We start from the raw sequence: 26,889 nt of genomic DNA, 5'->3' as shown, positions 1-26,889 counted from the left end.
CTGTGTCCAGGTCTGGGACCCCCAGTACAGGAAGGGCTGGGATCAGTTGATGTGTGCCCAGAGGAGGGCCACGGGGATGATCAGAGGGCTGGAGCAGCTCACCAACAAAGACAGGGTAAGTGAGTTGGGCTTGTTCGCTGCTTACAGCATTCGATAGTGAAATCCCTTGCGCAGTTAACAGCGGATGCAGCTCCAGCTGCAGCAGCAACATTGTTTCAAGCCAACCATCCCACCGAGCCCCCCGGGAGCGGTCGGCCGGCAGCGCCCCGCAGCGGGCAGGGGAAGCCGGGGCCGGGCTCTGTGCAAAAAAAAAGGAGGGGGGGGGCGCGGGGGCTTGCCGACTGTGCGGCTGCCGCCGGAGCTGGAAGGCGGAGCGCGGCCGGGAGCTGCTTCGCCGATGGGAAGCCGCGCGACCTGCGTCTCTGCGTGGCTCTCCGTGAGTGGGACAGCGCCGGCGTGGAGCGTGTAAAGGTAGGCTCGCTTTCCTTTATGGTGCGCGCTTGTTGCTTTGCTTTGGTGTGACTCTCGGCCTTTATTTACAGCTGTGTCGTTCGCGTGGTGAGAGCAGAGAGAGCGCTGCGTGTGTGCCTCCTAGGCAGGGGACGAGAAATGCAGAGAACTGTGATGCAGAGCTCTCCCTTCGTGTTCTTCTGTTACTGAACGCTCTACAGTTTGGTTGTGGTCGGAGCACGCTGATAATCAGGCGAAGCTCTGCTTCTCATTCAGTGCAGAACGAAGTTTCCAGAATAAAATGGCACCAGTTCAGCGTCTGCCCCACGGGGAGGAGGTGAAGGCAATAAGGTGATTGAATCTCCCTGAGCTTGTAGCTCAGCCTGCATTAGGGTGAGACTGGCTTTTTTTTTTTTTTTTTTTTTTTTTTTTTTTTTTTTAAATATTTAAAGCCTCTAAACAATTGTAAATAAAATGAGGAGAAAATTGTACTTGGGCTAACATTAGCACAATTCATATGGAGGAAGATTGGATCGGTTTGATTCTGTGTCACTTTGTGCGGGTGGTCAGACTGCTTCCCACATCAATGAGATGCATAAAGGATATACATATATCTCAGGCATTAATCATGAGCTTTCAGGGAGTGGCTATGTGAGATAGTAATGGGACGTACCTCAGTGACAATATATCCCAGTGGATATGAGATCCATAGAGACCCTTGATGCTTCTATTATTCTTTTTACAGCAGTTCAAGGTTATGGATTGATGTGTATTTTAAATGTCAGGGAGGAGCTGGAATGATCCAGATGGAATTGTATTCACAAACGGTTGTCAATACTGATTTCCTATCTGTGTGCAAGATGGTGTGTGTGAGATTACACATGAGCCTAAACAATATCAGTTCCTTAATAGCTTTTAATCATCAGACATTAGAGTAAAGCATGTTTTAGACAAGTACAGAAGAAAAGCAGAAAGTCTTTCTTGTTAATCATCTTCATTAATCCCAAGATGTCTTGCTCAAAAGCTATAAATGGAAAGCCTCGCTAACCTGTTCCAAGCTAAGTATCACAGTTAAAGCGCAGTATTGCTGGTGTTTTGTAGAATATAGGTGTAAACCTTTCTCCCTTTACAGAGCAAGGGCAATTAATGCTTTCATCTTCTTTCCACAGTTAATTATTCAAGGACACACTGGGAAATCAAACACCTGCTAAAAGCCTGTTTTGTTATGCAGTATATTACTGTCTGTTCAAAACCTGACAAAAGCATTTTGCTGCTTACTGAGGTGGACTGGCTTCAAACCCCTCAAGTGGCTGAATGGAGCTCTCTGCATCCCATTAACTCTGCAGAGGGGAAGATGGTAAAGAATCCACTTGGTGGATGTATTGTCATGTATGGACAGAGATAGGTAAGGGAGTATGTATTTTAAGCCTTTCCCTTTCATTTTGGCATCTGAACATGGCAGGAAATCCAGTTGTGCAAAGCTGTAGCTCACCTGCTGCATACTGTTCCAACAGCAGTGGTTTTTGCATGGTGCAATCTTTAGTTGGAATGCTACTGAGAGGGAAACATCCATCCCTGGGGGGGTTTAAGGCCCAGTTGGATGGGTGCTGGGCAGTCTGATCTAGTACTCGATCTACTGGCTGGCAGCCCTGCTTTTGGCAGAGGCACTGAAACTTGGTGACCCCTTCCAGCCCATGCTGTTGTATGATCCTGCAGATTACTTCTGCTAAAGGTACGCTCTTGAGTTTGGTGTAACGGAGCTGTACAGCTGCAAGCTGCATGTCAGGTGCTGAGTCAGCAACAGCCTCTCATTCCAAACTGAGAAGTGGAAGTTGAATTCCTCTTCCTGACTTTACTCAAAAGTCTTTTAGCCCAGAAGATGCTGTTTTTTCTCTATGAACAGCCCTGCCTCTGACCTCTACACAGAGATTTATCTGTTCCTGGTGCAGAAGAAAAATAACTCAGTGCATTCTCTGAGAGCTCTGTTGTAAAAGTTCCTTGTGGCTGTGACAGTCACTTACACGATGAATATACAGACTTGTTGAATGAATTGCGTTGAAGTGAGTTCAGGAGGTCCCTCTAGAAAAATAACTCTAAAGCAGAGGCTGTTTACTTTAGTAATCAATTTGGTTATGCATTGAAGGACACTTGTTTTGAAAATAGTGGTAAACTCTTGACATCCCTTCAAGCTTTCTAGGGAGGCAGGTGTATTAGTTAAGGCAAATTAATGTGGCTTCATACACAGCTGACAACCTTGATTTGCTTTTTAAAAACAGTGTGAAAAATGGCTTCCAACTCAGTGAGGCAGTGATTTGCTTGTAAATTACCAGACCAGAGACAGACCTTACGATGTATTGAGTGACAGCTTACTTAGCAGCTTGTGGAAGTCAATAACAGATTAATATATTAACAACATTAGTTTGTCAATTTTTTTCTTCTCATTAGAGTCTATGCAATCTAGGTATGCTTGTTCTGATCAGCAGGGAACTCAGTCCCTATTGAGGACCCTCTTTCGGAGGCGCCGAAGCCTTGACATGACCACGTCCCAGTCCGCGTAGGCGCCCTCGAGGTGACGTGTCACTTCAGAGCCCGGCTGATAGCTCTTGCGGCCGTGCAGCACACGCCAGTTATCAAACGTTACAATGTCTCCTGCAATGAGATTGCACAGAGTTTGACATCTGGTCCTTCAAATAGATAACGTTGAGGTAGATCTATATCAACAGCTAGGGAGCAGTTGTTACAAATCAGACATTAGGTCCCTCTCCAGCTCTGCTGCTTTTCTTGTATTGGCCAATCTTGTGGCCCCCCAGGGGTATGATGTAGGCTTGCCACAGCTCAGAGGCACGATTAAGTGAAGTGTTAAGGGATCTATGCTCCAGAGAAACGCGCATCCTGAATGGAAGGACTACTGCAGATCCATGGGAAGGACAGAAGGGATCAAAGGCACAAGGGCAATTTTCACTTGATCAGTCTGGTAGTACTTATACAACGTGCATGCTGCGTTGCTATCCCTGTTAAAAGGCAGGGAGGTAGGAACTGGCATAATTAAGGCAAGCTCGCCATTTCAGTTTTTCTTGTGCTACTGATATGATAAATCAGTAATTAGAAATCTCTAGTTAAATAACCTCATTCTTTCTTTCCTTCTCCCACTTCTTTCTACCACTGTTACGGAGCATTAATTGGTGGGACTTTGCAGTACTTGGTTTTACCATATTATTATTATATGAACATACACTAAAATAACATAAGTTCATAATAGGTAATGATAAGTTTCCTCACAGATATTTTCAATTCAGTAGCATCACAGTGCGTGAATCAGTCAGATACACTTATGAGTTTACTTTTGTGATGCCTTGTGAGAGGTGAGAGACTGTTCATATCTTTATTTTACAGTTGGAGAGCAAAGACTCTGAGATTAAGCCCAAGCTTGCTAAAAATGTGCATGGGCTGACTTTTAAATAACTTTTGTGCAGTACGTTATATGTTGAGAATATAGCCCTGTACTCAGGCATTCAGTGTCTGTGCAAAGAAGATAGCTGGACTCCCTGCTGTGCTGATCAGCCTCCCTTACTACTGTGCATCTGTGACTCTTGAGCTGCTCTGCAGCTCTTGCAGCAGTTATGAAGGTGCCCCACTAACACCATGGGGTGTTGCACGTCGAAGGAAGCAGAGGGATGAGGATGTGGTCCCATATTGTGTGATGAATTGGGATGGCCCATCAGCTGTGCAAGCGACATGCAGAAGAATGGGAATGGCAGAAGCAGCTATGAAATGAATGTAAAGATACATCAGTAAAATAAAACAGGTGACAAAAGGGCTGAAATTACCTCTCTGTTCCAGGGTAGGAGCTAACAGTGCTAGAATGCTGCGATGCATCAGGAAAACTGAAAAATCACTGCAAAGAGAAACCACTTACTGACCTGGCTTCAGCTTGTAAGTAAACTTGTGTTCTGTGCTGTTTAATAAATCATTGAATTCCTTTAGAGCTGCATAAAATGGCCGCACTTCTTCAGCCGGTATGTCAAACACTGTGTCTCTTGTTGCATTATTGAAATTGATGCGAACTACTTGGCCTCTGTAATCCACACTGCAGAACAGGTGAGGGAAGGAACAGAAACCATATGATGTGGTTAACGGATGAATGAACTCTCTTGGTGATTTTCAGTGTCTTTCTACAGCTAAATTCAATTCTGTGTCAAAGGACAAATTTGCTTCCTTCATTCAAGATCATTATTGGATAGGATTGAATATCAAGTTCCTAACTAGAAAAGGGCTTTTTACAGTGTGTAGTTACTAGTCTAAATGCTTCAAGTTAGCCCCTCTCTTTGGCACAGTACAGATGTACTTACACACAGCATGGACTGGAATTTTGTAACAAGCCCAGCTCCTGTGGCCCCGTGGCTAGAAGTTAGTCAAATGCCCACGAGTTCTTCCTAGTGCAGGGGAGTCCAAATAAGGAAAACTATGCTGTGGTGTGACAAAGGAAAGAAAAGCAACGTGCTGGCCGAAAACCCCACAATGAAGATGTAATCCCAGACCCAGTGATGCCACCATTTCCCCACGAGGTGGCAGGAGCAGACATACCCACACGTGTTTTATCATGTATCCATCAGCAATTTTAGCATGAGGATGGAGGTCACTTACTCTATGATCCTTTGTTTACCCTGCACAGCAAAATCACAGTAGTCAACCCCAACGTCTGTGTAGTCTACAGCTGTAGAGGTCAGGATCTGATACGCTTGAGGGTTTAGGTGCTTCAGCTTGTTAGCTGCATGAAATCCATCGGCGATTTCACTCTCGCCTCCTGTGGCTGTTTGTTTAATGCAGTGGAGAAGCTGAACCTGCAATGAATTAAGATCTCATTTCAAGAAGAATTAGCTTCTGTATTTAACAGTCAATTAGATTCAGTCTCCTCATGTCTGTGTGGGTTTTTTCCAGCAAAACACTGAGTTTCAACTCAGGTGGCTTCATAGCACTTTGCACCCACTATCATATAAGCAGAAAATTGAAGTACCGTGTTTGTAAATGCATCCCTTTTGTGTTATCTTCAAACACTTGCAGCCTGTTACTATTTCCTGCACATCAGCTGTAAAGCTCTGCTGTCAGTTCTTTCTCCCAAACTGCTCTTTACTGCAGTCTCCCTCCTTATCTCTGCAAAGAGGATTACTTTGCTCTTGCATTGAGAGTAATCTATTCATTCAAGGGAAAGGTGGTCTACAGACAGCAGAGGCCTAGCGTCTGTAATAAAATAGGATAAAGGAAGTTTCATTGCACTTCATAGTAAAGTTGCCAGGGAGTAGGATGGAACAGCAAGTCTGAGCTCTAAAGTAGTATAAGGCTCTAGCAGAACTCCCTGGGAGGTTGATGAGTCCAGCATTGTGCAAAGCACGTTAACCTTGGCTAAACTGGACAATATACATCTGTCATGCCAACACGACTACCCTTAAAAATGCAAAGCTGACAATAGCCACATTTCCTTTTCATGGTAGTAAAATATTTCTGAGACCAATGGGAGGAAAAAACAGAAACACTGGGGAGAGAAGAGCAGAGAACAATTTGTCACAGTCTCCTGTATTACTGCACAAGTAGTACTTGATGGAAGTCCCAAACATCTGCTGGTGCAGGAGGGAACTCCATCAGCATGAAGTAGAAGAAAATAAGCTCTGCTCAAGACTGGCAAACAGACATTCCTCCTCTAACCTTCACTGGCTTGCAGAAGGCTACAAAGACCTTATCTGCATGGTGCAGCAGCTTCCTGCCCCCCTGTCCCGCTGCCTTTGGATTCTATGTCTTGTGAGCATGTTTGAATGAAGAAGGCTTTGCCCTTTGACTTCTGCTTGGTAGCAGTGAGAACCTTGGTGTACATGAGATGCTGAGCTAATTCACACCTATGCTCGATTCACACAGAACTACTGTATGGGAACTGTTGAGTCGTAGCCCAAACCACTGATTGAGAACCTGGGGAAAGGACCCAGTCAGCTGTGGGAGCACAGGTGGAGGCAATTCAGCTGTGTGACTAGAAGGGGTGAAGCCTGGCTGTGCCTCTCTTAGACCTCATTTAAGGGCTGACTGCCACTGGGGAAGGGTATCTTCTTGGAGATCATTTTTTGGTGAAGCTTTCTCCTGTGATCATGAATCTTCTGATATGGGTGAGCAGTCTTCTTCCTTTCCTTTATAGTATATTTCTACTGTGCCAGTCTTTTTGTTGTCATGCTTTTCCCATTGCACTGATCTGTCCAATTGTTCTATTCTTAGTCTTAGTATTATGTTAATGCACAGCATCTAAATGACTTTAACAAGTGGTGTTAATCTGACGTCTATACATTGGTAAACTGCAATGATGTTTTAATTAATTGAAAATAATGAAATTAAGTAAACTAGAATGAAATTAGCAAACTAGAAAGGGAACTCATAGGGATAGATGCCAAGCCTTGCAGGATTCACCTTGTTCCTTTGCATGCATTTCTATTATTTTTCAGTTTCTCATGAAGTGGATTGGCTTTGCTGTGGCAGGGATGGGGTAAGCACGTATTTCATGTGGTGGTACAGCTTTGCAGAGTGCCCCTTTATGAAAGGGTGAAAACTCATCTAAACTCAGCTGGTTTGTACTAGGCAATGCAACAATTTAATCTTTCTTCTCTCAATTGCTTCTTCTCTTGTTCTAAGGTGTCACAATATGACTGCAGCATCTAAACACCCAGCTTCTTTGATACAATGAAAGCAGTATCAAAAGCACATACCGAGCCCTCATGCTTTCCCTCTTTGAGTTGTGAAGAAGCTAGTAGGTTCACCTTACCCCAGGTGGATGCTGAAGGACAGGGTAGTCGGTGTGAAAGCACAGCTTCTCCGTTGTGTAAGCCACATTGTTGGCATCTGCTTTGTCCTGCACTTGCCAAGTCGGCCTGTACAACGTAAAGAGCAAACATGTTGAACAACCAGCTAGTGCAAGGTAAGCGTGTAAAATCGCAGTAGAGGGCAGTTACTGCCTCTTTGATCCTTAAAAATGATATATAATAAAATGTAAAAGGTTGGTGGCCATGCCCGTGGCAGGGGGTTGGAATTCAACGATCCTCGGGGTCCCTTCCAACTGGGGCTGTTCTATGAAAGGCAGCTTATTTCAGCAATGCCGGTGTTTCTTTTTTCAACAGTGCTACAGCTGAGTATGAAGGGGGGCATCTGGCCTCAGGGAATGATGGCTTCCACTGGGTGTCGTTTGTTGCAGGTAAGGATCAGGTAAGGACATCAACTAAGCCTGTTTGCTGGGCTAAATCATCATTTTCCATTCACCCCTGCCAGGTGGAGTACATGTTGATGAATGTTACATAAAGCTATGTTGTTTTTCCCCAGAGTTCATGTTAAAACTTCCCAGTCTTGGAAAACACACTAACCTTTGCAGTGGGAGCTTTCCTGATGCTCACAGACTCTCTATTGAAGGAAGAACTTTCTAAGTAAGTCCTTTTTCTCTCCTGCTCTTTCTGAATGTTCCCTCCCTTTATTTGATTCTATGGTTTGTGACTTGAAATTTGATAAAACCTTGTAAGAAACTTTAATGACAACCGTAAGAAGAAGTCTAATCATTGTTATCTAGCAGAGCCTTGAATACATCACCTTGCAGCATAACCTAAATATGTTTCAAGCGATATGCTGGGCAAGAGGAATTGTGACCATGAATCGCATGTTAGGATTGTACGGAGCGTATGCCTGAGGACAGCACTCAACAAATGCATACTGTAGATCAATGCCTATATATGTCACCTTAAGCAGTCCATGGCATCACAGGAGCATAAATTACTTAAAAGGAAAATGTAAAGCTCATTTTGTTTCCTATTTGAACTAAGGTACTTCAAATATACTATGTGTAGTGTGCTCAAGTATTACCTCTTAATATTTAAACAAGAGGCCAAAGAACATGCAGACCAAAATCATTTTATGTACTCCACTAATGCTTTTGTTCCTTGCAGGGGAGTTGCACTGGATGGCCTTGGTCCCTTCCAACTAAAAAGATTCTGCAAATCTATATATGATTGCTGGAATGGGAATACTTTACAAGTCACAGTGATACCATGCAGAAGAAGTCAGAGCTGTCCTGCTGCTGGTCCCCGGGAATGCTTCCACGTGTGGAGTTGCTGTCAAAGCTCATCACTGACTGCAGCCGGCCATGGTTAAGGAAAGAAAACCACGCTAGCAGGGAGCTGGGTGCAAGCATGGGAAATTTCACTTTGCTGATTTTCACAATCAGTTTCACTTTGCCAGAGTATCAATGGCTCTGAAGTATGAACTCAGCCACGCGGAGTTCTAGCAAGTGCAGGAAGAAAACACAGGTAACTTAGAAGGCTCTCACCCTTAGAGAGAGGAGAGAGGTTGAAGTGGTTCATGACTTAGGAATCATGGTTAGGTTTCAATGGCTCATTCTGTTTGACTGTGCAAGAAATTTGGCACCAGTCAGGTGTAGCAACTGTTTTTGGCATGCAGAGGCAATGTGAGCTCAGTCTCTCTGAGCAGAGCACTGGTGTGCCTGGCACAGCTGGAGTTCTGGCAAATGGCTCCCGTAGGAACTGAAGCCACATTTAAGTTGTCTGGCCTTGTGCTTTATTAAAGACTGAGATCTCATTCACAGAAGGTTTGGGACTCACATCCTTCTATGGCAGCTGGAGCCCTCTGGGAGGTGCAGGTGGGGCTGCCCGGAGAAGCTGTGAATACCCAATCCTTGGTGGTGCTCGAGGCCAGGCAGGATGGGGCAGCCTGCCCTGGTGGGTGGGAAGCAGCCTGTGGCAAGGGGTTGGAACTGGATGGTCTTTAACTAAGGGCCCTTCCAGTCCAAGTCTTTCTAGGACTCTAAAGACACTGTAGAGTAGCATGTATCAAGAAGACATCTAGACATGAAAAAAAGGCTTAAATTTTTCCAATTGTCCAGGATATATCTGTTACTGTTACGTTCCAGTAAGCATACATGTTCCTGCTGAAGTCTGTTTTATTTACCAAGCCAGACCAATCCTAATTTATTTCTTTTCTTTATGGTATTTGTTAGGTCTTGCATTTGGGCACTGGTGAAATAGCAAGGGGATTAGCAACGGTTACTTTATTGCAGTTCTCAAATCTCTTGTTAGAACTGTCTGCCAGTAATATATCAACTTTTTTTAGAGAGTAAGGGACATAAAATGGCTTTAAGTCTGTTGTTAAGACTGGTCGGGAGAGTTTCTGCTCCCGTCAGCAGCGCAACCAGTATGGCATTGACTGCCTGAAAACTAAACAGATTAAGTTAGGAGAAAATATACCCTAGATGAAGTCTTTTCTCTTCTGTAGTATTTTAAGAGTGGATTCCAGATATACATGGTGAAAATTAAGCACCTGCTTTCTTATAAAACACTTGGGGGGAAAGAAAAAAAAACAGAACTGCTACCCCCCAAAAATAAGCTAAAATAATAAAATGATTTTTGAAAAGACATAAAAAAAAAAAGAGCATGGTCTGAAGGGTCATTTAAAGCCCATTTCATGAGCACCATGTGTGCCGGGTTGTGTGTGTAAGCCTTCTGTGAGGAGGCAATGTGGCTAACAACTGTGCAGCAGGATAGCAAGTGACTCTTTTGAGAATGGTTAATGCTTTGCAGCCCAGTGTTCTGGTTACGGTCCTTGTGATTAACAGCATGAAGATAAGGTTTAATCAACACCAGCAGAAAACTGGGTTTAAACAGCAGAAGCAGATCTAGTTGTTATTTGTCCAAATGATGTGGACTGACGTGCACTTTCCACCTTAGCCTGAAACAAGGGGATATATTTAGTAAACAGTGTTACTTCATCATCATATTCAATGGGAATCAGTGAGGTATGTATCCAACTGTATGAGAAGGATTTAAAATAACCCTGCCCTCCAATCTGATAATGCAATTAAATCTGAATCTCTTGTTGGCTTAACTTTGTTACTAGGATCACGTCAGAACAGCAACAGCTAGAAGTACCGCTTTTGACACGGCACAAGTTGTCAAGTAAGACCTGTGGTAAGCTGCCAAGCAGAGAAGTGCCTGACATCAGGAATGCTTTAACAGCAGGAAACGCAAATGAGCACTGGGTGAGGTTTCCAAGTTGAGCAAAGAAGTTCTGTTCCCGTTGGCTTTAGAAGGATTGGCGTGACTGAATCCCACCTAACACTGGAAACTACTCTCCTTTCTGGCCCAGTAAATACTAATTGGGGAGGGAGGTGGGGGGGAAAAGCATCTGACTGTATGAAGGGGAAGAAAATCCCTCCCTTCTGAGTTGCAGACTGGAGGGAATGTGGTCATTCTAGCAAATTCTGACTTGATGTTTCTGCTTCATTCTGTTTTAAATAGTCAAAGGAGGAGACACCGGTTATTGCCTGCATAGTTTACCTGGTTATTTTCTGAATGAGACAGGTCCAAGTGAAGGACAAGTCTTATATTTTATTTTTTATAGGGAAGAAGAGACCTTTCTAGGTGGAAAGCTCTAAATATTCTGGTTTTGGGGTCTATTCAGGCACAAGAAATGACTGTGCTTTCATATCATGATCTATTAGCCCAGGAGCATACAGGGCTGGGTTCTGCGCCCAGAGAGGCATGGGACTTGCTGTGGAGCTGGGTTCTGCAGCTGGATTTCAGCCAGCCTGCATTTTACTTCTCCCCGTCAATGTGTTGTCTGTTCCTGGACAAGACATGAACTGAAGTTGAGATGTGAACCTGCTCCAGAAATCTTAGCAAGGAAGGGGTAACCTAGGCCAAGTTTCAGAGTCCTCTGTTGTTTGTGGGTATGGCAATTTGGAAGAGGCCTTCCAGGTAGCCTCATGGGGTATGCAATGCTGCCTTCTGGGACTGCTTGTGGCTTTTCAGTAAGAACTGTCCTTGCGTCTGCAGGCAAGGAAATTAATTAATTCTGTTTTAATAAATTAACCTATAGCAGAGGTCCAGCAGACTGGATTCTGATGCACTGAAAGTAATTACATAGCTGGCAAAGCAAGGTTATTAAAAATCCCAGCTCACCCATAGAAAGTGAGACGCAGGAAACCAATCCTGTGGCCAAGCTTCACTAACTCTCCCTGCCTTGCAGCAGCTCCTGTTAGCAGCACAACTCCTGTCTTCTTCAGGGTGCACAGCCACTTATAGGCACTCTCATCATCATACATGATTTCTTCAAAAGGCATTTTGGGAAGCTGTAGGTCTGAGCCCCAGTACTGATGTCCTGAAAAGGAAGGAACAAAGAAGAAACAGATTTAAATCATAAGTTTGCAGCACGGTAAAGCAGAAGAATAGCTACACAGTTTCATCTGAGGTTAACCAATTTGACCTTTGGGGTTACTAGCAGTTCAATCTTGCTTTTTTAGGAGGTGACAGCAGGTCAAACTCCATGTTTTTTTATGTCATGTTTGCTAGCGTGAAGCAATTAGCAATGTGACGTACTAATCATATAACCATTCACATATATTCTATGGAAATATTTCTACTGTGGTCAATGAAGTCCCCATACCATGAACATAAAACAATACTTCATGTACCTGGTGAATAATAGCACCTGGTTCACAATAATAGTCAGTATGCTTCTGCACTGCACTAAGGAGTAACAAACTGCCTTCCTTCCAGACTCAGAGTTTTTTCCAGACTCTTAGCAGAAGTTTCTCCCTTCCAAAACCAAGCCCATTTTGTTTATTGAGTAATGAAAGAGTACACAGAACACAAAGATTCCTGGACTCCATGCCAAATTATCATCTGGCACTACAGCTGTAGACATCCAGGACTTTCTCAGACCCACAATGAATTTCAACTATTTCATCTTTCTCCTTCAAGATCCTGAGTTGTACAGAAAAAGCTCAAAGCCCTGCTTCAGACATACAGAAGACATTACACAGTAAAATATTTCACAAATAACAGATCTGGTTGAGCCCTTAAGAAGCTTCCACAATGACTTGAGGCGTTCTATTTTCTTACTCCTGTGCTTGGAACATCTCTTGTCATGTAGTACAGCTGGTGGAGGTCTCTGTCACTGATGCCACCTTGCACATCTATGAATGTTTCACTTGCTTTAACTTTGGCAAACACCATCCATCTCAGCAGACATTTTCCATGGCAGTACCTACAGCATTTTGGGAGAGCTTCCACCGCAACAGAAAAACTGGCCCAAAAGCCTAGACCACTGAAATGTGAGTAACACAGCTCTGCCAAAGCTTCTACATTGGCTTAGCTAAGGAGTCTTGGTGCTTTCATTCTTCCAAATGTTGTGTATGAAAAGTTGCTCACACGTTAGGAACGCACAGCTGCCATTCCTTTAGAACTAGTTAAATGTGGCCAGTCAAGTCTATTTACAACTTTCATAGGCATTTGCAAAACCAAATTAACTTCCTTTAGTACAAAGTAGTGCTGCAGCAGTTCATCACTGCAGACAAAAAACACACAATAACCATTGATGAGTGTGACTATCTTCACTTTGTCCTCAATTTTCCTAGGCCAAGATCGCTTCAAAAATAAATAAATAAATAAATAAATAAATAAATAAATAAATAAATAAAGTAAAATAAAAGGTGGTTTCTTTCCAAACTATCCCTGCCAGGACCAATTTTGCTAGACAAAACTGAAGTAGATACCACCTCATTTCTAATGGCTGCAGTGTGTTTAGCCAAGACCTCAAGGGAACAGCAATGCAGAAAGTGAAAAGACAGGAAATTAATCACAGAGCCCAAAGCACAGCTTCACACCAGGACACTTGCTGGAGTCTTGCAGTTGTTTAAGCTGTTAACTTTAATTACATTTGTCTGTGCTACTGGCACAGGGCACTGAAATCCATAACTGAGCATCGTATTTTGTACTTAGCTACTGGTGATTCTCTCCCCTGGTTGAAATGACTGAGGAGAACATGCCTCAGCACTGCACAGTGTGGGCCCATGGAACCACCCTGTTCTTCTGTTTATTTGCTTCTTTGCTCAGAGTTTAAAATAGCCACGTGAAATGGCTGCCTGTACACCTGAGAGAAAGCTACTGTGCAGACCCAATCATACTGACATACATACTGAAAGTAATCAAGCAAGAAATCACTGTTAGTAGATTAATACTGAAATAATTACAAGTTCGCAAGCATAAATACATCTCACATTTGTCACAGCTTTTAGCAAATGACCTTGTAAGAAAGAATCACTGGTAAATGTGCTCTCGCTTGTTTCACCCCTCCACATAGAGTTAATAATAAGTAAACGCTGCTACAGTTTCCTCAGAAACCTGTGTTTAGAATGCAAGACTGTTTTCACTCACTTAAAACTCCAGCAAAATATAACTTCCAGACCACAGAATTTTCCTCCAGCCTCTTTCCCCCCCCCATCCCCTCTCTAAATAATTAGGAATTGTGTACAACCTGTGCTGAAATTAAGCCAGCGTGACCTGCATTGCTACACTCTGCACCTGCCCCCCACTGGCCACTAGATGGACCCGGTCCGTGCTGCTTTCGTGGTCACATTGCTCTGAATTCTAATGTACAGGAATTAACTATAACTGTCACTGCACAGCAAGCACACATTGCCCAGCAACTTTTATTAATGCCCCAGGACAGCACGATGTTCTCTTTGATTCTGACGGCCACAGCATTGGAGTTGTCCAGGCTTCATGGCATAGAGGAGCAAAGGCACCACAGCGAGGCAGATGTCCCAGATCCTTTTGTATAAACTGCAGTTCTTCCATTTCTCAGCCTTTTTTGTGCCTTATTAATAATTGTGGAAGTTGACTGCAAAACGAGGTAATGAGGTGAGATCCATCAGCTCCACTGGAAAAGCTGTACTGGTCACAGACACCAAACACCACTCAAACAGAGCCACCTGGCCACACATTTGAGGTGACTGCAGGCATAGATGTCAGTGCAGGCTGATTTCTTTCTCTCCTGTGCAAAAGACCTATTTCAGACTTACACTCCCTGCAATGCCACACTGTCTGTCTCCATACTCTTTTCTCACTGATTTCATAGACCAGGATCACAGAATCACAGAAAGATCTGAGCTGGAAGAGACCCTTTAAGGCCACCTGGCCCAACTCCCCTGCAGTGAACAGGGATACCTAAAACTCCATCATGTGCTCAGAGCCCCATCCAGCCTGACCTTGAATGTCTCCAAGGATGGGGCATCCACCACATCTATGGGCAAATTTCCATTTGTAAGTCTCATAAGCTGTCCAGTTACTGGGTTTGTATGTATAAACACTAACATCTTCAATCCAAAGATGTTGCACAGCAATGGGCGGACAGGACAACGATGCTCTCTTTTTGTTTCACAGAGATCTTGCCTGACTATTTTATTACAAAACTTTCTAGAATCTAGTCTAATGGTGAATGCTCTCTAAAATCAGAGCTCTGTTCTTACAATTAAGACATTATTGATTCCCTTTGCTTAGACTGAAGCTGATAATTCATTAGAGAGCACAAAACAAAACACTAAAAGATTTCTCAGTATTTAACAAAATAATTGTTTTAAATCCCTACTTAACTTACTTGGCACTTGAGCCAACATTTGCTTATGTTGTCTGATCATCAGTCAGAAATGAGACCATAGGAAAATACAGATGGCATCATTTATAAACCACCCCCACCTGTTTGCTGTCCAGCTCCTTTGGCAGACAGAACTGATACCAACCACTATAAGCCCCAGGAGCAGCCAGCAGCATGAGAGCTCTGGGGGATTTCATGTGGTCATGGAGGGACATGTTGCAATGCAAAGAAATGGAAGAGGACAAAATGCAAGATGCTCATAAGAATGTGAACCCCAGTGCTACACAGTTAACATTCTCAACAGCTGCAAAGTCTGCAAATTTCCAACCGCTCCCATTCCTTACTGTTCTGGCTTAGGCTGGTTAAAGACCATCCAAGAAACAATGCATGTACCCAAATATGAGCTGCTCACGCAGGCTACCTTTTGTGCTCCATCCCATGCCTTAAAGAAGCTGCAGTGCGACTGATAAGACGTTGAATCTCACAACATGCTACAAAATGAAGTGCGCCCTGAGGAGACACACAGTCTCACCTCATTAAATTCCTCATCAAGGCTGCTCCACAGCTGTACAATCACTGCTCCACTGTGCTTCAACCACTACACATCTTCTCACATATTTGAAGGATTGGAAAAAAAAAAAAAAAAAAAAAAAAAAAAAAAAATAGATAAAAATGTTTACCTCCTTACATAAAAGGATATTATTATATCAGGGAATATACCAAAAGATTTTTCCCTCTTTTGGAGGGAAACAAGTAGATGGAATTTAACTGCAGCTCCAAGCACTGACGGCTCCTCTGCCTACAGAAACTGCAACATGGTCCCTTCCAAAGTCTCCATGCTCAACTTGTTGCTTGTAGTGCCACCCCGTGGCAGCACACTCCTTTTGCAGCCAGCAGACAAGGTTTTAAAACCTACTTCACATTTACGGAAAGAAAAGCTCCAAGATTCCAGCCCCGCAGCCACCTATTGCTGCAGCCAACAGCTTAGTCTTGGAGCTACTGCAGGAGTAAGCTTCCCCCTGGACATTTCCTCCCACTGTATTGTGTAATGACAATGACACTGTAATGTGTAATGTGTAATGTGGTAAATGTACCAGAAGCTGGAAAAGCATTCTGTGCAGCTCCAAGTTTTACTAATCCTTGGGAAATGTATGGAACGCTGCAGCAGCTGGTATCTGGGACAGAAAAATGATCTAGTGCAGCTTGTATAGTTATTTTTCACACATATTCCCTTACTTCATGACCTTTGATTCTATTTGAGTCTTTCAGTACTTCACCTGAACTCCAATTTTTGCCTATTTTGAAAGGAATTAAACACTTCCATACATGCACACATGCATTTATTCCACAATGACACATCCACCACAAGCATGGCAAACATGTTGGGTTCTTCCCCCCCCTTCCTTCTCCTTCCCTTAATTTCTTAGATGTTTGTACAGCACAGACCATTTACAGAGCTTTTTAAGACAGCATGCTGCCTTTGTAGCTTTTTTTTTTTTGATGCACAGTACAAGCAAGTACAACGCTCTGGAAGCTTGACTCCATCAAATGAAGCAGAACGGCTCCTTCATCTCATCCTGGTGGGGGACTTCAACCATCCAGACATCTGTTGGAAAGACCACACTGCGAGCTGCAAGAGGTGCAGAAGGCTCATGGAATCCATTGATGATAACTTTCTGGACCAGGTATTGGACAGACTGACCAGAGGTGAAGTGTTGCTGGACCTGCTGCTCACCAGTGCAGAAAATTACCTGGGTCATTTTGTGATTCAGTGACCCCTGGTGCAAGTCAGAGTTCTCTTTACAACACTGAGTTTGAGCCAATCTGTCAACATGGGTAGAACCAACCCGCTCACCTGGTGGGTTATTTCCCTACCTCAGACTCCAACAGCTGCTGAGCTGCAGCACCATCAAGGAAATTGCCACAACTGTGTGTGCTTCAAAATATGAAGGAAATGGACTGTGGAGAGTTGCCATCTCATGTTCTTCTGCTGCACTGTTGCTGCAGAGCGAGTACTAAGCTCAGTGAACACATTCAAGCATTTTTTTACATGTTTTCACTATTTGTCCTCTTTATGACAATCTTAAGTTGCAACCCACATGCTTCAACCATCAAGGCCACTAAATCATGTCTCTAAATGTTGAAGAAATGTGTAGATGCAACACCTCCAAGGACTCCACCACCTCCCTGGGCAGCCTGCTCCAACACCAGACCACTCTTTCAGAAAATAATTGTTTTCCTAATACCCAATCTAAACCACCACAGGCACAGCTTGAGACCATTACCTCTCATCCTTTCACTAGTCACCTGGGAGAAGACAGACTGATCCTCACCTCACCACAACCTCCTTCCAGGTAGATGCTGAGAACAGTGAGGTGTCCCTTGAAACTCCACCTGAAACTGAACAAGCTCAGTTCCTTCAGCCTCTCCTCATAAGGCCTGCACTCCAGACCCCTCACCAGCATCACTGCCCTTCTCGAGACACACTCCAGTACAATGTCTTTTTTGCAGGGAGGGGGCCCCAAAATGAACACAGTAACCAAGGTGCAGGCTCACCACTGCAGAGTACAGCAGGGCAATCACCTCTCTAGTCCTACTGGCTATACCACCCTGCGCTGTCCCACCCCAGGTGCAGAACCCAGCACTTGCTCTCTGTTAAACTTACTGTAGTTGGTAATCACCCTGCTTGCTAATTTCCCAAGATCCCTCTACAAGGCCCTTGCACTCTCTCAATGGAGCCAACAGCTCCCCTCTCAATTTACTGCTGGCTGCAAACTTCAGAGCACACCTTTAAGTCCTGTACCAAGTCAGTGATGAAAACAAAGACAACTGGCCTCGGAACCCCATTGGTGACTGGCTGCCAACCTGATGTAACACCATTTCCTATAAACCTCTGTGTTCAGCTCATTAACCAGTTGTTCACCTATCACATTGTATTATTGTCTATCTGGAGATGCTGGAAAAGCTGTCCAGAAAAGCACTGTGAGAAACAGATTTGCCGAAATCCAAAATGATTACATCATCTGGCTTCCATTGGTCAACAAGTTCAGTAACCTTGTCAAAAAGGAAGATCATAATGATTCGTAGCAGAGAGTTTAGCACAGCCTTATTAATCTTTATGTTTTACATACTAGTTACTGTGGTAGCTTTTTTTTTGATTGACCAATGGCACAGCAACTAAGAAAACCCGAAATCAACATGCTTTTCAGAGTGTGAAGAATGAACTGCTTTTAAGAGAATTAGTCACCACATCTTCCAACTTCAGAATAGCAATTCTGGGGGAAGGAAAAGTAGACTCCCATTGCTTGATCGCTCCATATGAGCTGTAAGGGCTCTATGTGAGATGTCTCCACAGAATGAGATTACAGCCTTTGCCCAATTCCAGCAGACAGCATGCATGCATCAACACCTGGAATTATTCACCATGTCAGAACTGAAATGCTAAGTACCAACTAGCAAGCTTAGAACCTTCTACTGGACAATAAATTCATATGCTTGCTTTCTAGTTTAAAACAACTTTTTTTTTTTTTTTTTAAAAAAAAAGAGTTTATTTAGTACTCTTAGAGAAGACAGGAAAATCTGGAATATTCTGAGATTTAAGCTACTGAAGGGTTAAGCTACTCAGGGTTATTTTGCCCCCTACGTTTTAGAACCACAATAACATCTACTAAAGAAATGAAAACAAAAGATAAGTAATTACTTGGAGATGCGTGATGAAAAGCCTTCAAAAAAATATATATACCCTTTTATATCAATAGGAAAAAAAAATGTTGAGAGGTAACAGCCTCAAAACTCTACAGGAGAGGTTCAGGTTGGATACAAGGAAAAACTTCTTTGAAAGAGCAGTGAGGCACAGGCTGCCCATTGGGGTGGTGGTGTCACAGCCCCTGGAGGTGTTTAAGGAACTAAAGTATATGGAGAAGTGGCACTGATAGATGTGGTCAGTGGGCATGGGTTGAGGTTGGACTAGCTGATCTTAGAGGTCTTTTCCAACCTTAACGATTTTCTGTTTCTAATAGCCTTTCTCAGAAGACTATATACTGGATGAAAATGCATCTCAGAAACAACTGGGAGGAGAGTTTCCAGGAATGGCCAATTACTTTTAGAAGAAACTTCATGTGAAAACTTTGGGTTTTTTTTTTTGTTTGTTTGTTTATCCCCCCCCTTCCAGAGAAGGAAGAAACACATTATCTATTGGAGCTGATCCACAATGAAGCCAAACAACAGACAAAGAAATATAAGACTACATTGGCACTATTGCCAGCATCTGCAACAAAACAGAAATCTTTTAGGGAAGCAGACAGCACTGTTTTATGCTTGTCTGATTAGCATAGGTACCACTGACAGATACAGGAAAGTTAGAGGTCTCTGTGTATACGTCTGTATTCAGGTGGAGCTGCAAGCTCCAAGACTTATACAAAGGTGGTAAACAGGCTTGCCTATAGTCTATTGTATTTGTGCTTCAAGATGAGCAACTTCACCAGCAATTATCTCTGAAACAGCCAAAGCCACAAATGACCAAAGCAAAGCAACTAAGAACCAGCTGACATACTGCAATTAAAGTTCTGGAAGGCTGTACTGTTATTAGCCACACAGCAAAATGAAGAAGAACTCAAAACTAAAGCGCAGACCTGGGGTCTTCCTAACAAGTGCGCATCCCCTGGTTGTGACTGCTTGTTCTAGCACACTGCTTTCTCCAACACGTCAGCTATTGAGGAGAAAAAGAAGGAAGCAGCAGCCTTCACTATGTCAACAGTGAAGGTTTATCTCTAACTGCAACAGACTGGTCAGCCCACTCTTGTACTTGTTAAACCAGCATACAGGGCTGCCATTTCAGATCATCATCTGTAACACAGTACTGCAAGGATATGATCAATTACTTAAGAGCATGTCAATTGCAGTGCTGTAACTGCAGGGAAAAGAAGAAAGCTCATTTTCACCTTACCCCAGTACACAAGGAAAAGCTGGTCTCAGACAGCCAGCAAGCAAATTCATGTGCCTTAGGAATGCAGCCTTCCTAGCAAACGAAACCTGAGAAATGCTGGAAGAAGCAACCTGTCATAGTGAGCCAGATCATTCACAGAATTATGTGGAAGAGCAGAATGACACTACTAAGCAAGACCAAAGTTCATGTAGTTACTTTTACATCTAACTTCTATAAGCATATTTCCTCAGGTCACCAAATTTACAAAGCAGTGTCCAAAGAATAGGAGTATGTTTACTGTATATTTTCCTGGACTGCCGCACTAAAGAAAAGCTGTATCAAAATGGAGAACAAGCCTCTAAAAGAAGTGTGGTATTTAGATCCTGAGAGTAAGCACAGAGTAAATGTGTGTGTGCAAAGGCAAACCACGTCCAGTTAGGTTTTGTAACAGAGACAAAAAGAAGTGCTGTACCTGAAATACTGCAATCTTACCACCTTGGTAATAAGCATAACAAGAAATCTGGATGCAGTTTTCAGAACATGAATTAGAGCAACATTTAACTTAAAACACTTCCCCCAGATGGTATAAAATATCTTGCCAGCTTTCATGGCATCCTCACTTCTCCAAACAACAACTCAGAACCTGGGAAATCAAGTCTAGTTTGCATTTTCATCATGCTCACTCTGGGAACAGGCCCAAGTCTCCAACATAGTAAACAGCACAGTTTATTCTTGCCAAGGCAAAAATAGACATCAACTTTACATCATACACCAGGGGAAAAAGGTTCCACTCTGGTACTTGTGAACATCTGTTACATGAGCCACTGAAACAAATAGTAATATTACTCATCAGGAGAAGCCTTACGCTAGTTATAAGAGTCTGAATAGAAATAATTGACTTTGGTTTAGGAGAATGAGAGCCGAGGATGGTGTGACCTGTAGAAACTGGATCCTTAAGTGCCAAACAGAGCTCAAGAAGTAGATGATACTTATGGTCTTATATTTCTGCATTTACAGTCTTTTAAGAAAGAAAAAAAAAAAAAAGAAAACAACACTCCCACACTAAAAAAACATCAGAGCATAAACCAGCTTCAGACTCGCCTTTTGCCGAGGAAACCAAAAGCTGGATCTCAGTTCCTCGACATCCATCTGCCTCTACTTTCCTTTACTAGAATAAGACCCTATTTCAACAAAATACATCTTAGCTCTTTTCCACAGCTTTCTGCTACTGCAGAACTCACAGGAACACCACCACGGCCAACTGCTGAAATCTTTCCAGTTTCCACGCATTTCACACTCCCAGTATGAAAGACTGATGAAGAAAGAAGAAACGAGGACGTGCATCGTGGCAAACCTACTGATTTCCTACACATTCATTCAAAAGGGTGAATGATATGCAGCAGGTAACCATCACTTGTACCTGTGCTGCAGTGCCAGTTGCACAAAACACTTCATTTCCAAAAGGCCGTCTGCTATACAAGAGGTACAGAAGACAGAGCAAACACAACCAGAACTTCAGCACAAGGCACTGGTAAGGTACGGTTACCTTTTAACCAAAAGCCATGGACAGGGAAAAAATATATATATATTTCAGTTAAAACTTGCTTGCCATTTGAAACACAAATTGGCCTTATCACACAGACCAACACTGTTCCACAGGACTCAGTTTTGAGGCCTCCAAACCTTATCTGAAAGGAAACAGCTTTTAGGAAAGCAAACACAGCCCAGACGGCAGAATGTCCCCCTCCCTTCAAGCGGGCTGGGACAGAGCAGTGCCATGTGGATGCTCCTGATCCCCAGTCCATAGAACAGAAGAGATGAAAGGGCAAACATGATCCCAGAAGCTGTTCCTGCTTCAGCTGGACAAGGTTCGCTCTCACACAGAGACCCTCTATCTTGATAGGCTCTGCAGTGTCAGACCATATGTGTTCAAAATGTGTGTGACGTGTGTGGGTTTAATTCCTACCTGGTAAAAACAAATCTTCTCGCATTTCTGCTCTGGCCGCTTCAGAGAAACATCGTTTTTTCAACCACTCAGCTTCATATTCGCTCGTGTGTTCATCAGGCCATGTGATAGATAGCTTGTGAAATAAAAAGTAACACAATGTCAGAAATTACAACACAAAATAAAATGAGAAATTATAAGAATTGCAATATTTAAATCAGTAATATCACAGCTCAGGCTTCCACGTAGTCCCACCACAAACAATTAATGAAAACCCAACCTGAACAGCACCCAAATCCCAATGCCTTTTATAGATGGTTATTTCCACACAAGCACATGACCTAATTGGCTATTTTCTGAGGGCTGCTGTCACTGCACGAACTTTGCCCAAGAGAAACTGGAAATCACAAAAGCTGGCACATTCCACTGAGAAGAACACTTCATTACAGCTCAGAAGAGCAAAAACACCTTTCAGAAGCAGAACAGGACAAGAGAAACATAAGGAGAAAATAAACGTTAAGAGACAAGTTGTTCTCCTAATTTTGAAACTTAATTTCCTTTCAAGGAAATAGAGGTATAAAATCAAAATGGCAGAGTTGCTACATGCATCAGAAAACATTAAAGTTTACATAAAGCTCAGTTCTTGTTTTGTCTTGCTCAAAAACCTCTCCTTTTTGTGAAGAAATGCTAATCCAGATGGGTAGATAAAGATGCAGACACTGGACGGTTGGGTTATGCTTGGGTTTGATTGCTTGCTTTAAAATGAAGCATGCTGTGCAGTGAAAGATCAGGTATCAGCTTGCAGACTGGTACCTTTTCTATGGATTAAGATCAACATCCTTACCTTTTTCCTGTCTGTCACAGTGATTTCCTTGGCCACGATGTCAACATCCAGATCCTCAAAGAGCAGCTTGCGGGCCTTGGCAGAGTGCAGGAAGCAGTGTGGGCACTGGCAGTTGTCCCGCAGCCAGACACAGGGGTAGCGGCTCTCGCTCCCATCCTCCCACTGCACACGAATGAGGTGCTCCGCATCTGGAGCCTCCACTTTCCGTATCCCCACACTCATGTAACCTGTGTGGGTCCCCCGCACAGTCCCCCGACGGCAGCACTGAAGGTTTGCAGCCCCAGAGAGCAGACGCTGAGTCACATGGTGGACTTTGGTCCCCAGCAGGACACCAACTGCCAGCCTCCACATGCTGACCCAAAACAGATGATTATTTAGGGAGCAATTACAACAGAAGGAGCACTTTTAGTTGATTCTCCCCCCCTTCCTTCTACCTAAATATTTACGAATACTCATTACCTCATTCATGGCTTTTGGGACACAAAGGATATATCTGATATAGCAGGATATATCAGACCTGCTTGTGCAAAAATCCCTGCACTTAGCAGGGCTTAGGCTGGATTCACTCACTACGTCACCCTCATTCTTGCCACCATTCAGTACTTCTAGACAATTTCCACAGATCAAACACAGGTACTGCTATTGAGCTACTGAGTTTTCCACGAGTTAATTTAGAGATAAGTAATACAAATTAACTGCATGGCACGCTGAAGAAAGATGATGCACCCCAACCTTAAATCAGTAAAGTTCTTGATTAACTCTTTCCTTGGGCTCCTGCCATATCAATAACAACATCTGTTTTTAAACAGGAAGATTAATTAATTCAAAGCTTGTATACCTAGTCCTAATTTGTTCAGTGACTTTTTCCCCCCTGCCGTTTTGGTTCTTACACTCAGAGAGACAAATATTGATGCCCAGTTGCAACCAAAGCATTCCCTCTTGTCCTTACACAGGGCACATCTCTTTAGATTCAGTGTGTAAAGATACTAAGACCTAGAAGAGCTGTCAAAAGGATTCTGACTAGCACAGTCAGAATAACACTGTACAGGACCCCAGGGTCTCCTTTTATTTTTGTTTCATTTGACTAAGTACTGCAAAGCACAATATTGATTTTCTGCTTCCTTTGCTTTGTGCATAGCAGCCCCACCAGAATCCCATTAATTACCAACTTCCACTTGCAACTCAATCCAAAGAATAGCTTTGCTTCTTGTATTCTACCACTGAGTTAAGAGACCTAAACTTGCTTCTAAAATGATGTAGGAATTTTTCTTTTTAATGACAAAGAATTAAGGTGGGTTCATTGTCTTCCTGTCACTCAAGTTGCTTAACTGCTATTACAAGAAAAATAGAACTTCAGGAAGGTACAGATGTAATATAGCCATGATTTATTTTACAGCAAAAAAATGCTGTAAGTCAAATGGGAATTCCCAGTTATGCTTAGATGCTAAAAAAGGAGTACAGCCAGGTACATCTTGCCAAACTTTAGACATCCACCAGGGTCACCTGCATCTAAACATCACAGGCACTACCTGCAACACCCATAAATAACGCACTCATTTAGAACCCAGCTCAACTGACCTATTCAGAAACCCACTTTAGGAAGAGGAGAAATGAACTCTAATTTCTTTCTCTCCACCAACTAAAGAAAGAACCTCTGCAATTAGCTCTGATGTGGAAGTTAGTGTCCACATTCACACTCATCAAGATGTTTCTTGGCAGTAATCTCATTATCAGCTGCTGCTCACATTCACAGACTGCTTCTGCTGTGCAGAACCTGCTACGCACAGTGCGGATGGTAGCAGCCCTGTCTATAGTGACACGCAGAGAAAGCCTGAGCTGCCGTCATTAGTACCCCTACCCTAAAGGACCTCAGCTTTTGGCATCAGCCTAATCTATTCTGAATCAGAGTGCACTCTCAAAATACTTCCAGCCCCAGCAACCAGACTCTGAGCAGCCAGCCACTGCATCCACATGGAGCAAAGGCTCTCTTTCACTGGCAGCCGAAGCCTTCAACACGTTTAAGGTAGGAAACAATTCCACTGTGCACTTGGTGGCTTTTTTAGTATGCAGATCTACATTACCCGCTGTTACTCCACCCCAAGACTTCGGGCCTACCTGGATCTTTGGTTTATGCCAGTTTACTGAAGTCAGTGGAGTTGAACCTGCATGATGCTGCTGTCAACTAGGAGGCTCCAGGGCTATTCGGTTTGCCTGCTACAAGAGAAAGACATGAAAATTAATACAGCAAAAAGATACCCCTAGGGGTGAAAATAACACTCAGCAGTGCTTGCACTACACTTCTGTTTCTGCCTCCACAGTAAAGCAATCATTTGGGTGAGCCACCTATAGAGAGAAATCCCATAAAAACAAACAGCCTGCTTATTGTTTGCCTTGAGTCTATCATAACACAGTGTCACTATTAAAATGAAAACCCAGACAGCAGTGATTATAAATAGCTGCTACAGCACACCCTCTTGGTGTTTATCTTCTCACACACACAAATTAAATATAGAAGCCTAGATGTTGTCCCATATTTCTTCATAGCAAAATATACTCCCCTCAGTAGCTCCCACCCACCGTCAATGATCTCACACCAGTAACCACTGGGCTACACTACTGTTTCCCAGCAGCTAAGGCACAGTACTAAGTGCTGGATAAATACATCTTCAGCTCTTAAAAGCCTTGGAGCTCACGGCACAAAGCTAGCTGCAGATAACAAACCCAAATGCATGTGCAGGCTAGAAGTGGCAAAAGCACACCTTTTATTGTAGGAGGCTATTGATGATGCTTAACAGATCTAATCTCTCACTATATGAATAGTGCTAATCTTAGCTCCAGTACGATTTCTTTGTCTTCAATCAATTGACAATTGTTGAGAGGCTTTAAATGGTAATAAAAAGACGCCAGTCTCACCCTAATGCAGGCTGAACTAAAAGCTCAGGGAGCTTAAATCCCCTTATCCCCTTCACCTCTTACCCTTGAGGCAGACACTCAACCACGTGGTGCCATTTGACACTGGAAACTGTGCTCTACGCTAAAAGAGAAGCAGAGCTCCGCCTGCAGTCGTTTATCAGTGTGCTCCGAGCACAGCCAAACTGAAGAGCGAGGAACAGAAAAACACGAAGGGAGAGCTCTGCATCCCAGTTCTCTGCATTTCTCGTCCCCTGCCTAGGAGGCACCAACGCAGCGCTCTCTCTGCTTTCACATCGCGATCGACACAGCGGAAAACAGAGGCCGAGAGTCACACCAAAGCAAAGCAACAAGCGCGCACCATAAAGGAAAGCAAGCCTACCATTACACGCTCCAGGCCGGCCCGGTCCCATACACGGAGAGCCACACAGAGACGCAGGTCGCGCGGCTTCCCATCGGCGAAGCAGCTCCCGGCCGCGCTCCGCCTTCCAGCTCCGGCGGCAGCCGCACAGTCGGCAAGCCCCCGCGCCCCCCCTCACCTCTTGCGTACAGCTCGGTTCCCAACTTCCCTTTTCCGAGGCGGGGCGCTGCTGGCCGACCGCTCCAGGGGGGCGTGGAGCGGAGCCGCAGGGCCGGGCGGCGCGGTGGGATAGTTATCGCGAAACAGTGGATGGAGCTGTAACTGCTGAGTTAACGGTGCAGGAAACTTTAATGTCGAATGTTGTGAGCAGTGAACAAAACCAACTCCCTCAGCCTGTCTTAGTTGCTTCAGCCCTCTGTTCATCCCTATGGCCCTCCTCTGGAGGCACACCAACAGATCCAAGCCCTTCCTGTACTGGGGATTCAAGACCTAGATACAGCACTCCAGATGGAACCTCACAAGGTCAGAAAAGAAACAAACCACCCTCTCCCCCTCTCTGCTGCCATCCCCCTGTTGATGCAGAACACAATACTCATGGCCTTCAAAGCTGCAACAGCACAACACTGGCTCAAGATCACCTTCTTGTCCAGCAGTCGCCCCCCCCCCCAAAAAAAAACTTCACCTCAAGGTGGCTTTCAAGGAGATCTTCTCCCAGCCTATACTTGCATCTAGGATGGCCCCTGTATAGAAAGAAAAATAGAAAGGAAAAGTTATAATCACAGAGAAAATAAATAGCCAACAAATAACTAAGAAAAGACTCACCAGTGCAGAGGCGTTCAATCAAGAAAAACACCAATATTGAGACTCAACACAAAAACTCCACATAGGAACAGCCACCAGAAAGAGATGCTGCCTCTGTGGTGGTCAGCCCTTAAATGGGATCTAGGAGAGGAGGAGTCAAGCTCCACTCCTTCCGGGAGCACAGCTGAAGT

At 43.7% G+C, this 26,889-nt stretch overlaps 1 protein-coding gene and 1 long non-coding RNA gene across 9 annotated transcripts; one reads left to right on the top strand and one right to left on the bottom strand.

Annotated features, from left to right (window-relative positions):
* The first annotated feature begins 336 nt into the window (after positions 1 to 336).
* LOC140252547 (uncharacterized) lies at positions 337 to 11,373 on the top strand. Of its 7 annotated transcripts, none has more exons than XR_011903671.1 (10): positions 337 to 471; positions 543 to 843; positions 1,620 to 1,855; positions 4,291 to 4,383; positions 6,358 to 6,599; positions 7,117 to 7,399; positions 7,599 to 7,683; positions 7,798 to 7,898; positions 8,412 to 8,771; positions 10,375 to 11,373. It is a non-coding gene; the product is annotated as an uncharacterized lncRNA (long non-coding RNA). The 7 variants fall into 7 exon arrangements; XR_011903668.1 differs by having other exon boundaries at positions 4,296 to 4,383; positions 10,375 to 11,358; XR_011903670.1 differs by having other exon boundaries at positions 7,599 to 7,672; positions 10,375 to 11,356.
* On the bottom strand, positions 2,787 to 26,889 carry BBOX1 (gamma-butyrobetaine hydroxylase 1). 2 transcript variants are annotated; one of them, XM_072337381.1, is made up of 10 exons: positions 26,720 to 26,889; positions 26,580 to 26,637; positions 24,742 to 24,840; positions 22,627 to 22,978; positions 21,804 to 21,918; positions 11,439 to 11,637; positions 7,247 to 7,352; positions 5,095 to 5,291; positions 4,371 to 4,537; positions 2,787 to 3,099 (listed from the first exon to the last, which is right to left on the bottom strand). In XM_072337381.1, exons 4-10 carry the CDS (start codon positions 22,975 to 22,977, stop codon positions 2,939 to 2,941), a joined length of 1,296 nt encoding a protein of 431 aa, XP_072193482.1. In that variant the 5' UTR covers position 22,978; positions 24,742 to 24,840; positions 26,580 to 26,637; positions 26,720 to 26,889; the 3' UTR covers positions 2,787 to 2,938. The 2 variants fall into 2 exon arrangements, with proteins under 2 accessions (XP_072193482.1, XP_072193481.1); XM_072337380.1 differs by lacking the exons at positions 26,580 to 26,637; positions 26,720 to 26,889 and adding an exon at positions 25,919 to 26,091.

This window comes from Excalfactoria chinensis, chromosome 5, assembly GCF_039878825.1.
Source record: "Excalfactoria chinensis isolate bCotChi1 chromosome 5, bCotChi1.hap2, whole genome shotgun sequence".
NCBI classification, from domain to species: Eukaryota; Metazoa; Chordata; class Aves; order Galliformes; family Phasianidae; genus Excalfactoria; species Excalfactoria chinensis.
The sequence above is the reverse complement of the archived record's forward strand: the minus strand, read 5'-3'. Positions and strand labels throughout refer to the sequence as shown.

What these genes read in the sequence shown, in the direction of transcription:
- BBOX1 (XM_072337381.1), bottom strand. Translation starts at nt 22,977, where the DNA reads ATGTGGAGGCTGGCAGTTGGTGTCCTGCTGGGGACCAAAGTCCACCAT. An exon ending in CTGCGTCTCACTTTCTATGG is followed by an intron (nt 7,353 to 11,438) that starts GTGAGCTGGGAT and finishes TACGTTGTACAG; the next exon opens with GCCGACTTGGCAAGTGCAGG. An exon ending in GGTAAACAAAGGATCATAGA is followed by an intron (nt 4,538 to 5,094) that starts GTAAGTGACCTC and finishes CCTGTTCTGCAG; the next exon opens with TGTGGATTACAGAGGCCAAG.